This window comes from Ornithodoros turicata, chromosome 1 (genome assembly GCF_037126465.1).
Source record: "Ornithodoros turicata isolate Travis chromosome 1, ASM3712646v1, whole genome shotgun sequence".
Taxonomy (NCBI): Eukaryota; Metazoa; Arthropoda; class Arachnida; order Ixodida; family Argasidae; genus Ornithodoros; species Ornithodoros turicata.
In genome coordinates this window covers 74,978,895-74,992,032 of record NC_088201.1, presented here as the reverse complement: position 1 = coordinate 74,992,032, position 13,138 = coordinate 74,978,895, and the positions used below count along the sequence as shown (strand labels likewise).

General features: G+C 46.5%; 1 protein-coding gene across 1 annotated transcript; it reads right to left on the bottom strand.

Annotated features, from left to right (window-relative positions):
- Positions 1-919: 919 nt before the first annotated feature.
- LOC135374585 (uncharacterized) lies at positions 920-1,537 on the bottom strand. The gene has a single exon (XM_064607544.1). The coding sequence runs from the start codon at positions 1,535-1,537 to the stop codon at positions 920-922; it is 618 nt and encodes a 205-aa protein (XP_064463614.1).
- Positions 1,538-13,138: the final 11,601 nt, after the last annotated feature.

Genomic DNA, 13,138 nt, shown 5'->3' with positions numbered 1-13,138 from the left:
CGCACGGGCGCCAGTCTCCGGAGGCTTTCGGGACCATGTGCAGCGGGGATGACCAGGGGCTGGAAGAAGGTCGAATTAGCCCAAGCTGCAACATGTGGTCAAACTCCCGACGTGCTATATTCAGCCGCTCGCCAACGAGACGGCGCGGACCAGTGGTGATGATATGGTGCAAGACGGCGTGCTTAGGGGGAACGGCCAAGTTGCAGGGTTTCGTGATGGCCGGAAAGTCGAGCAACAGCTCAGCGTAGGAGCAGGTGGGGACCACAGTTCGAATGCCCATACTTGGGTGGGTGGAAGGCACGCCGGAGATTGTAAGGCCAGTTGTCGAGTCAGCGAGCTTCTTGCGGGAAATGCTGATGTCAAGTCCGAAGTGGTGAAGAAAGTCGGCCCCCAGGATGGGGTAGGGGACATCGGCTATGACGAACACCCATTGAAAGAGGCGCCTAAGTCCTATGTCGATGGTGAGGGAACGCAGGCCGAATGTCGAGATCTGGGAAGCGTTGACAGCCTGGAGTTTCGAAGTGGACGGTCCACGGGCGCGGTCAGATCGCGTGGGAGGTACAATACTGACCTCAGCTCCGGTGTCCACTAAGAAGGAGTACTTCGCAATTCGGTCGGTGACAAAGAACAGGCAGCTTTCTGGAGGGCCGGAGTCGTAGGCCGCCACTATCGACCGGCCTCCGCATTTCCCGACCAAGAGCAAGGCCGTGAGCATTTGAACGCGTTGTCGCCGTATTTTTGATGGTACCAGCAAATATCGCTGGACGGGCGCTGCTCGTCGGCGTGAGCAGAAGGAGAACGGCGGCGGGTGCGAGAAGGAGAGCGTCGAGTGCGGCGTCGGCGAGAAAAATCAGAGCGCAGACTCTCGACGGCATCCGACAGTCGTGCGACTTCTTCTTGCAGCGATGCAATAACATCATCAGCGGCACAGGAAGAGGTAGCGGGAGTTGCACGGGAGACAGGCGCGATAGATAGTAGAGGAATGCTCGATAATCCTGTCCGCAAGCTGAGCAAGGTGCTCAAGGGAAACCTCTTCTGAGCCCGCTAGCACCATGCGCACTTGCTGTGGTAGCCTCTGGAGGAAAAGCTCCCTCAATATTGGCAGCTGAGTGTCGGCTGCGCTGCCAAGCAGCTGCTGCATGCGATGGAGGAGCTGCGACGGTCTGCAGTCACCCAATTCCTCACCAGAGAGTAGTTGGCAAGTGCGCAACTGTTCTGAGCACTCGGTGCGGGTTAGAATGGCTTCTTTGAGTTGCTCGTAAGGATTATCGGGCGAAGGGGCGGCCAGGAGATAATCCACTTGATCAGCGATATCCGGAGGAAGAGCAGACACGACGTTTAAGTACTTTGTAAGCGGCGAGGTGATGCGACGAAGAGCAAACCGGGCTTCGATTTGCAGGAACCATGCCCGAGGGTTCTTTGTCCAAAAAGGGGGCAAGTGAACTTCAACGCCAACCGTGCCGACGGAGGGATTCTCGATAAGCTCAGCGGAACGGGGCGGCGGTGGCTCCAAAGGAGCGTCGGGGGGAATGTTCATTGTTCGGGTCACCAGTTGTGGCTTGTCGCGGAGAGAAGTAAACAGGCAGACAGCAAGGAGGCAACAGAATGAGACTGCACTCGGCTCGCTAAGAAATCGAGCCCGTGAGCGCGCGTCAGCGTTTATTTTTGGCGCGTATCTTCCGGTGGCGCCGACCTGCGGCCGCTACAGGCCAAAGAGCAGTTGGGAGTGACCACTTGCAGTTAGATGAACCAATAGCAGTTGATGTCTACCAAGGCAGCTGAGTAACAGGCTAGCAATAAGTGCAAGAAGTGATCGGATAGAAATGTGAACCAATTGAGTAGATAAGATAAGGTTCCGATAACCCCAGCTAAACTTATCTCATCTAGAGATGAGTGTGAGTGACCAGTGACCAACCTTGCAGTTCAATGGACCAATAGCGGTGGGTGATTGACCACTTGCAGTCAGATGTGCTAACGAGCAGACCTCTTGCAGTTAGATGAACCAATAACAGTTGGAGTCTACCGCGGGAGCTGAGTGAGCAATGAGCGCAAGAGATGACCGGATATAATTATGGACCAATGATCTCTCTGATGCAGCTGAACCAACCCATGCCCTATGACGCAGCTAGATCAGGAGGCTGTTGTACCAAATAAAGGTTAAAATCAACAATTGTCGTGTTTTGCCTGAAGTCGCTGCCTCGCTTAGGAGCGACAAATTCAGGCTAGCCAATAACTGTTCAGTAGGCTTAGCGTGGACCAATCAGGGCCAGCCATCGGTAGGCTTAGAATGGACCAATCGGTGTGAAGGGACAATCTGTAGGCTTAGCGTGGTTCAGGTTAGAAGTCTGGATCAGTAGACTTCGAATGGACCAATCAGCATTAAAGGGACCGAAAAGTGAATATAAACCTATCGAAACTTTATGTTCAGCGAAAAGCTTGAACCTTCAAAAGTTCAAATATCAAAGAACTCCGCTGAAATCGCTTTAGTTTTTCTGTAATCGAATTTTCCATAATTGCATGTCCAGGGACCTAGTAGGAAACCGGGCAGTCTGTCAACAATTGCGTGGCCCCGCGCCATCTGTCAAGGACGCATGTAACACGCGCACTTCCGGCCACTAATCTGGCGAAAACGAAAATGGCAGTGGGCAGTTGTGACCAATTTCTACGTCGAGAACATCGAGTCTCTTGAACGTGAGTGCGCTGGAATTCCGCATTCGAGAACTATCGCTCACACAGAACAGTGGTTCATGCGTTAACGTGCTGGAAAGTGTGTTCTTCGCAGCAGAAGATTCCTCGTCCAGAGATTAATCGGAGTCACATTCGTCCTCAGCAGTAGCTCACCGTGCCGTGAACATGGACTGCTTTGTGAAATTTCCATGTATCAGGCAGAAGCATTTGTGTCAGCCGAAACAAGCGCTGTTTTTTCGTCGTGCAGGTGTTCATGTGTGAAATGCAAACCGACGGATACTACGGTCTTTGCTGCTGAGAGGTAGAGAATGCGTGTGAAAAGCAGACAGACAATTGCATCAGAACTACCGTATATATCGAAATACTGTGCCTTGACACCGAAGTACTGCAAGTGTCATTTACATACATCCGAGAAACCGAAGAGCATGGTAACATACACGGCAGCGCCGTGTGGTCTTTACGCGCTACTTGAACGGCAAACTGGACGGAAAACCCTTATTTCTGCAGGAAACTCCGTTATACCACCTGTCGGCCATTCACAAGATGGATATGTGGTGCTCTGAGAAAATACAATAGAAAGTACTCCACTGCATCTCGATCTGCGTCACGCATGCTATTAGGGATGCTTTCCCATCAGTGCGCTGACTTTTCTCATTGCTTTTTCTTTGCTGTCACAGCATATTATAATTACTAGTTTGTTCCTGGAGGGTTAAGTAACCTGTGGGCATAGATGTATTTGTAGGTTATACTCAAGTCTCAGTTGTATATGTGAGGAGTAAGTAAGATAATTTTCATCAGTGTCATTCAGCTGAACTGTGTTCATAACATTTTAGTATACTTCTTAGTGACTACTTTTCCAAATGTCAATTAATATGTAAACCAAGATTGGGATTTAACACTTAATTAGCTCTGTTTTGGTAAACGGAGTAACTGATTCATTATCACGTCACCAACTAACATTTGTAAAGAAGGACTTGAGGGCTGACTTCAAGTATTATTAACCCTTGATCTCGGTTCAAAGTTATTCATACACCATTGGTGTGCATAGTACTCCAAAATGGCTAAATAATTTATAGCATAAGTTCTCTGTTACTGTAATTGAGATGTACTTTTGTAAAGTACTTTTGACAGCCATGCAAATTGAAACTGGCTTCAGTGTGCACTACAAATGCATCGTAACATTTAATTGAAATATAATATAAGAGTAGAAGCAACATTTTGTCACAACTCAAACTATATCTCTCTTTTTTATTGTCCATGGATTTAGGAAACAGAGTAGGACTTCCTGCCCTCTGATGTTTTGACGTACTTGATAGAGTTGTAAAAGCTGCTACAAAATAAACAAGAGAAGTATAAACAGTTTCGTCTTTCCCTTTTGAATTCAACAAGCTAGTTATATTTTACTATTTGTGCAGTTTTGTATTCTCTGTTGGTGAAAAGATTACAGGGACAATAATGCTGCAGATCCAACAGTGACTACACAGCAGATCCTACAAATTTAGGACCAATATGATGTGGTAACCTTGCATGGCTCACTACAGCAGTGGCACACACTGAACAATTCCAGTAGTGGGGCTTAAAAGACAATGAACTTTCACTGTTTCAATGGTCATTCAAGTGTAGTGGATGCATCTCTAGAAAATTAATTCGCGTTCCTTGGTCATATAACTACACCTCTTCACACAGGAAGTATTCTTCTACCATTCAAACAAGCTAGCAGTTCTCATCGGTTTCTTCTCCTACTGTTGACGTTGTATTAATGTTCTCCACCTGTCCAAAGACTCCATAAATGTCACAAAGTCTGCAACACCTAACAAATCTACTGCTTCCATATCTGGACTTTGCATACCTGCTTTCAGCTATTTCTGTCATGTCAACTTGAGTGCCTGGATCACGCAGTACGTAGTAGTCTGGCGCCACTTCAACACTGGAAGGCCCCTGAAATTAAATTTGTTGATGTTGACAATATTGAGTACGGGACAAGTAGGATAACATAAGTTAAATGGAATATGTCATCTTTATATTATAATTTATACATGTGTGACGTCTGTACATACCTAAGAGTTGTGTTGAACTCGTCACTTCGGTGAAGCAAAATCACTGGTTACTGAACGGCAGTTTGCTTCGGACGCCTTCGCAATTCGCCGTCTACGGCATCTTCTCCGTAGTCATCGGCAGCAAAACAAGCTCAGCACACACGACACGACTGCTGTATCTAATAGCCGGGTGTTTCGAACCACATTCGTTCTCGGGCTCGCTCCTCTTGTGGCAGAAAACGAAGATGAACGAACATGATTTTAGCATCCCCGAACACCAAAACTACACCAGGCAGATGTAGGTATCCTGAATACGTGACACAGCAGCCACGAACATGTCATCCACTTCCACTTACTATTTCGCGAGACCAACATGACCACCCACGACGTAAACAATAACCGCGACAACACAGACGGCCTTGCAGATGGCGCGGTGGATCGTAGCCCGTAGCGGCGAAGTAGCTGAATGCTTTATTAACGTAGAAACTATGGAATTTAGCGTCATTTTTAAAATGTCGTTTAGCTGTAAGATCCTGTGCGTCAACTTTGTTCTCTATAAAATTAGCTCTCACGTGGTAAGGATTGACCAATCCCTGGGAGCCCTGGACCGGAAACCGCCGAAACCCAAGTTTCTCTATTTCGCCGTTTGTTGGCAGCACCGTCCATGTTCCGGCAATGTTCAAAATATTTATACGTAAAAAATATGCCGAATTGAGAAGTAATTCTTTCTGTGTCTTATCAAACAATGATGTTGTGCACGACAGTGGGCAAAAATATGGGGGTTATTTTTCACTTTTCGGTCCCTTTAAGTAGGCAGAGCTAGTAAAGAGTTGCGCCATCTGGTGGCAGTGTAACGAGGTAAGTTTGGACATCTGAGATAGAGCCACAGCGGGGCCACTGCTGGGCGCGCCATCTTGCGGGCGCTAGTGAAGGCTATGTTAGTCAGCCAATCAGTGGGCCGGGCCAACCGGTAGGCTTAGATTGGGGACGGCCAATCAGAGCGCTTAGAAAGTCTGGAAAATGTGGAGAGTGATCAGTAGGCTTAGAATGGACCAATCAGCGGAGCCGGTTAATTAGCATAAAGGGGCGGAGCTGTGCTCTGCGATCAGCATGCACCAATCAGCGTGAAGTGGGCGTAGCCAAGTAATTAGCATAAAGGACTGGAGCTATGCTCAACCAATCAATGATCAGTAGGCTTAGCATGGGCCAATCAGCGTGAAGTGGGTGGAACTAAGCCAACTAATTAGCATAAAAGAGTGGAGCTACGGTCAACCAATCAACGATCAGTAGGCTTAGCATGGGCCAATCAACGTGAAGTGAGCAGAGCTAATGGCGACCAATCAGATGGCTGAGAATTGGCATGTGTTGGATTAGAACTGGATTGTGTTGGATTAGAACTGGATTTTGGCTTAGAATAGGCTTCTCTTGGATTAGACAACACTCTTGGCTATAGGACTTCTAATTATACTACTCATGAATGCTAATGTAATAGGTTTGTGTCATGACCGCATACGAAATGTGAGATAACATGTTAGCTACAGTGTAATGTCGGCCAGCCCTGTGTTCAACAGTGAACTTAATCTCAGTCAGGTCGAGTAACATCGTGTTGAATCTGAAGGACATCTTGTTGCTTGCAGTAAGACAGGCTACTGCCCTGTTTGCGGCCAATTTGCGGCCAAGAACGTAATGACAAAACTTATCGCTCGATGAACATCGATGGTCTACTAAACATTACTGTGTTGCTTTTCTTCTGCTGTCAAGGTACGGCTTCCATACTCGATCACAACTTCTTTGCTTTCTTGGGTTTCCAAGAGTACAGCTCCGATCACCACAGCTGATGCGTCCGTAGCAACAATGGTTGTTGATGTGCGGTCAAAGTAGCCCAATATCGGTGGGGGTGCCAGAGCGCTACGGAGTGTTTCGAATGATAACTCGCACGTGGAGTTCCAAACGAAATCTCCAGTTCTCACAAGTGCTTGCAGTGCGGCAGCAATCTTTGCAAAGTCTTGAATAAACCTCCTGTAAAAGTTCGCTGGCTATGTCCAAGTATTTTGTTCCAGTCGGCTTAGTCCGGGCGAAAATTTTCTCCACTACTACCAGTTCATTAAACAAGAATATGGCAAACCGGGCAGGAGTTCAGGTTATTTTTCAGCTTCGAAACGGCTTGCCTGCCAACTGCGTATGGTAAACGGCACGGAATCAACGCCGGCATCATGCAAGGCACACAAGAATAGATACGTGGGTTTGTTGAGCGGCAATAAACACGAAAGCGACAACACGTCAGAGTGAACAGGAACTTTACTAATAAGAATAGTGTGCGCGCGCAATTACGCGAGTGCGGATGCAGTTTTTTTTTACTTCTGTTGTCGTCGTCAGTCCAACACGCCCCCTCGACAGCAACCTACCGAACGTCCGCATCTTTCCTTGTCGGAAGCGATGAAGTAGTTCCCGAAGTGACTATTCCTCTCACCAGTGCCTGATGACCTGGTGTGGTGGATGTGGCTTCTCGTGAACAGCCATTGCTGTGTCGACCGGCATCTCGGCTCGACTGGCACCTCGGAGTCGCCGGAGCACTGCTTTCTTCACTGTCACATTCCGCTGATTCTGTGGCGCAGAGACGGATGTTTTCAAGCTTCCAAGAGTCGAATGGGCCACCCAAAGGTTAATTGAACCGTTACCAGTTGCAGCAATGCATCCGAAACATTTGGCATGCCTGATTGATGAAATAAATTTTCAAATTTGGATACGCAGGTGCCGGTTAACCTTCGGTGACCTCCACTGCGGGAGTGTAGGTCTGTTTCAGGCTGTTCGTACTGGACTATGGGCGCGTATCAATGGGAACACGTCGTGCTCGGTCCAGTCGAGTGCTCCCGTTGCTGGACGTGCTCCGCTCGCATCTTCAGCTATGATCAGGGCGAGTAGCATATTCTGCTCCAGCAAGTTCGCTAGACTTGTACTGTCCGCCGTCACAATTTCCCACTCTCACGTATATCGTGGATCGTTTGCGTGGTATGGCCGGTACAAACAACAATATGTTTTAGCAGTCGTCCTGTCTTCCTTCTTTGTCCGCGTCCTTGTGCTGCTTTATCACGATGAATGTAACCCTAATAATGTAATCCTACCTTTTAGAACAGTGCGTCATTAGTGCTCCTATTTGTGTAAAGAAGTCCTACCTCCATAGGTAGCTCTCCTCCTTGATGACAGTAAGCTGTAGGATGGGACAAGACACAATGCTTGCCCACACCGCATTTATTAACTTTTTCGCATTTCAAGACTTTTTCTACGGCTGTGGCTCGTAGAGCTGTCGATATTGGAGAGAGTGTATTGTCGGAAGGCCGGCCACAGGGGCGGGCTTCAATAATGGATGCTGCACATAGGATTATGGCTCTGTACACGAATAACAAAACTCAGGCCAGGGGTAGATTTAGTCACAGCGTCTAGATTTGACGGTGAACAGAGTAACATGGACAGAAAAGGCGTGTGCGCTGGATCTTTTTTCTTCATCTTCCACCTCGTCCAGTTTCAACATTTGAAGCTTTTTTTTCTTTCAAATAGCATTGGATATAGACAATCGTTTGTGCGCATTCGCTTGCAGGAAAAATATTTCTTCTTCTTGATGGTATCGTCAACAAATTCCACAAGCGACATGAGCCCGTTTTCACAAGTTCCAGTGACGGACTGGTTTAGTGTCGTCTAGCTTAAGTTGATCACCTGCGACCTTCATCCGACAATCACGGACAATCACCCTGTTCTGTCCCCGCTCATACCCCGCTGCCGTGCGGCCCATGGCGCCTTCCGTGGGGCTTGTGTCTACAGCGCATGCGTATTTGAAGGCAGATGTCTCGGAGCTCTGCCGACCGATAAGCCTAATCAATGGTTAACCATAAATTTTTCGACGAATTAGTGGAAAGTTTTGACTCGTAGAGCTACTAGAAGCGTATGTATGACGGATATTCTCACACTCAAATCAATATTTGCCCTGAATGTCTCATCGTTCACCGTTCACACGGCTTAACCCAGCGGTCTAGCGATTGTCTAACTCCTTTGTAATTGCACAGGACTGATATAAGCTAGGGGTGGGTGTAGTTTAAACCCGGTCTAGCGCAGTGCAGCCGTGAACGGGCCTTTTCAGAAACAACCGAAAAAATAGTTTTCCCTATATGTTGTTGCCTAGTTTTGAAGTCGAAATTGTACGAATTAAGCAGAAAGAACATTGTGAGGAACCCGTAAGCAAAGTAAGTGGAGCAATACACCCGCCGCCGACACAAAACGGTAGCGATCGGTAAGGAGTGGAATTTCGAAAACCTCTCCACTAAACGAGGACCAACATCGTCAAAGTTAGTGATGTCAACATTGGCAGTCAGACACTTTCCGATACAAAGCTGACAGGAGGTTGTGTTTGGTCTCTGACCTCCAATACCAAAAACGACGCTGATTATGCGTGGTATACTTTAATGCAGCCCGTATAGGTGCCTCCGTTATATCTCACTGAGAGTAATATGCTGCGTTTTCTGCACACTATAGTGATCGCCGGATAACTGGTATTTGTGAACCAGCTTTGTGTTCTCCGTTTACAGCCTACTGTTAAAAATGCATTAGTATATGTATTCGTAGTGGTTTTGAAGTGCATCAAAGTGTGATGTTTCTGCGTTTTACGTATGAGGCTGATGCACATTGCTTCGCTCATTCTGAACGTCAAAGCGTGTGGTTTCGCAAGTTTCACACTTCTGAGTTTTGAAAGTGCTTCTGGTGAACTTGACGGAGAGAGGGAGGGGCTGGGGGGATCCGTGGGGCACTTATACTTCCATGTGCGTTTCAGCTGCACAGGAGGCCGGTACAGTGCTGGATAAAAGTTTACGGAACACGCTCCGGCAAATACCTTCCTCAGAGTGACACGCTAGCAGCGTATGATACCGTACGGACATGCATACAGGTGACAGGGTTGCCTAGACACATGTCCGTAAGTCAGTACGGTCCCATTCGCTGCTAGCGTGTCACTCTGTGCAGTCCTGGGTGCCGGCTGTGCTCTCTGGGGTTTTTCCTGGGTTTTCCTCAGACGCTTTCAGACATATGTCGGCACAGTTCCCTTAGAAGTCGGCACAGGACGCACATTCCCCCCGGGCGTCAGTCGTGGCGTTGCCCACATCTGGGAGGCCGACAACGGCGAGTCCTTTCACCTTTCACCACCACCACCTTGGGAATATTTACTCATAGAAGAAACTAAGTTGCATTTATAGTTACTTCACAAATAAAGTAGCATATAGTTACAGTTACTCTTCTGAAATAGTAACTAATTAAGTTACTGCTTGAGTAACTCAGTTGCTTCGCATTGCATTCGCGTTGCTTCGAGCAAGGAGAGAAACTCAGGTTAAACGGAAATCTATGCTTATCAGTTACTGCAAGTTACATTTCAAAATGCGTTGCAAAAAAAAAAAAAAAGAAAAGAAAGTCGCCCGTGCCTACACGCTTCGTGACTGAATATTGCGAGACTGTGCGGCAATAGCCCCTTAACTTTGACTGCATGGTCAACGCAGTTTAAAGGGACCATGAAAGATTTTCGCGAATTCCGAGTACTCTGCAGGAAACCGTTCGCACGATCCCTCACTATCGTACACACCTCGACTTTTAACCATATTCAGTACAGCGGGGGCGCAGTTATCAGACAAAAATAGCCGGGCGCGACCGCTGGATATTTGCCTTCTATGCGGGCTTACGTCATCGCCATCCAATTCTCTCAGCCAACTGTGAACGACGAGGAGGACACACCCCGCAGGACCATGTGGGTGCATGGTTTCGGTTTGGCAACAACGACGTCGTATATCTGCCGTCGAAATCACTTGAAATATGGCGAAAGGCAAATTGTCAGCAATGGAGGAAGAGATTATGCGACACAAACAGCGTCTATGGATCGTTCGGTACTCAGCAACTCGTAAAATGTCACCGACAGAGGTATGTTCTGACGAAGAAGAAGTTTAAACAGGAAAACGTGCTCCGGTAACCATGCTGACAGTCAACGGCTATATTACATTCCTCGTAGGATTCTGTGTCAACGGTTAGATACAATCTTGTCTCCAGGTCAAATTAAAACATATTTCATGGCGAAGTATGCAAGCTTGTTTGCAAATTTTGCAGTTTGCTCGCAAAAGCCCGTCCACGAATCGGCAACATGTTCTGTGTATGATGTCACGGCCAGTTCGCCTCGGAGGCGGGCCGTAGCAGCTGCCGTTCACGCCCGTGGTTAATATAGAATATCTTCGCTATTTGGACCATTTTCAACTTAATATTTCACAGAGTGAACGCCTGAGTACAGTGGAACAAATTAAAAATGATCGTGGGCTTGTCAAATATCCTTTCATGGTCCCTTTAAAGCCCCAGCCCAAGGTCAGATTTTCCCTTCAAGAGGTAAAGAAGATTTGATTCGCTCCGAAATGGGGGAGGATGATCAGCTGCAATATTAAGATATCTCAGCACCTTCACTACAGCAGGATGTTTATGCGCACAAGGGAAGGTGCTTGTGTTAACCAGCATGATTATCTCAACCTGTAATCCGTCTCAGTTGCACTGTCTACACCGGCTGCCGGCCTCTTACGTTTGCAATGAGATAGGCATTTCTGTTAGTTTTCCAACAATTTGTGACAAACGAAGCAAGTGTCGAGTTAAGTATATCAGTGTATAAAGGACACAGCATACTTATCTCCTAGTGCAGCGTTTAGACACTGTCCGCCGGATATATGTTTGCATATTTTCGACTAGTATAAGTAATCTGACTCGAAGCAAGAAAACAAGATAGGAATGGGAAAGTTCCTGTTCCATGCTGTATGTATTTGTGCTACATACAAGTAATTTTAATGCACTACGTTTCAGACATACGGTAAATACCCCGTGACGTATGCAGAGATTTCAGGGGGCGTTGAGGAACACTCAGGGGTGCAACGTCAAACCACGAATACTCACTCACGATGATAATTTGTCTCGATACGTAAAGCCGCAAATTATATTCAGCGTTGTTTTGTGCTGTGCAATGCTGTTAAAGTTTATTTAATCATTTTACCCTAAGAGCCCTTACGGGCATTACATGGGAGTCGGAAAGAAACATAGGAAATGCAGTACAATGCAAACAAAAGTATACACAATACATATACAGAAGTAAGTAGAATGCAAACACGTACACAATACAAAAGGAGTTATCACACCTTTCTCCAACGCGAACGTATAATACACTCAATACACTTCGCAAATAAACAAAAAAATAAAATAAAAAATCAGTTTATCGAGTGTATGGTGTTCAGCAATCACTGATGGTCGTGTGTAGTGGCTGTGTGTGTTCAGGGAGGTCATTCCAAATAACTGTGGCCGAACAAAAGCATGACTTCAAGAATGCGTTTGTGTTACAATGAAAACGTGTGATTTCATTAGTATGGTCTAAACGGGGGAATATGGTATCGTCACGGGCGATTGGTGAGTGCTCTATGGGAATGGTGTGAAAAATCGGTGAAAGAGGGATAACGTTGAAATACTACAACGATGTGCTCAGGTCGTGATGTTATGGCCAGCCTTCAGTGCAGTTACTGGCGCCGTTGTGCAGAAATTGTTGAACATTAATCGTGTTGCCTTGTGTTGGGTGCGTTCCAAACTATCAATGAGGGTTCTTTGAGCAAGATCCCATATTGCGGACGCGTATCTTGGGATAAGAGTTTTGGGGAACGAGACTGAGATATCTTAAGAGTTTTAAGTGAGGAGGTGCCCTGCTTGAAGGTTTGATGAACATAGCCAATTGAACGATTAGCGTTCGAGATTATGCATTCTAAGTGCTTATTCCATGTCATGTTCGCTGAGAGATGAATGCCAAGATATTTGTAAGAATCTGCTGGTGGCAGAATGACGTTGTCGATTGTGTAAGAAAATGGGAGAAGGCTGCAGAATCGTTGTCGCGAGAAAGAGACAACGTTTCATTTATTTATGTTCAATGGTATGTGCCATGCTGTGCACCATTACTGTATTTGCGTTAAATCATTTTGTAACGTTGAGTGGCCCAGAGGGAAATCATTTGACGATATATGACGCAATCGTCTGCGAAGAGTCGAGCGATTCATTTTAGGCCACTGGGTAAGTCATTGATATACAGGGTGTTTCACGAAAATCCCCCGGCTGAGTAATTCGTGAACAGGTGGCGCTATCGAAGAAATTTCTTTTCGGTAAACATCCTTGGGACATCGACCATGAACTGAGTAGTGAGCGGCTGATTTGCATACGCTCACTAATTAGATAAGCATCTTAACTTGTAACTTTTACTTCGCACACTTACGGAACCTCTGTTTTACGCATCGGGACCTTCAGCGAAAAATATTGCAAGAAAAATACCGTATCGACACTTCGTGATTTTTTCGAGTAATTAATCGGTTTGCATATTTCTT

Excerpts from the sequence above, each read along its gene's own strand:
- LOC135374585 (XM_064607544.1), bottom strand. The coding sequence starts at position 1,537 with ATGAACATTCCCCCCGACGCTCCTTTGGAGCCACCGCCGCCCCGTTCC.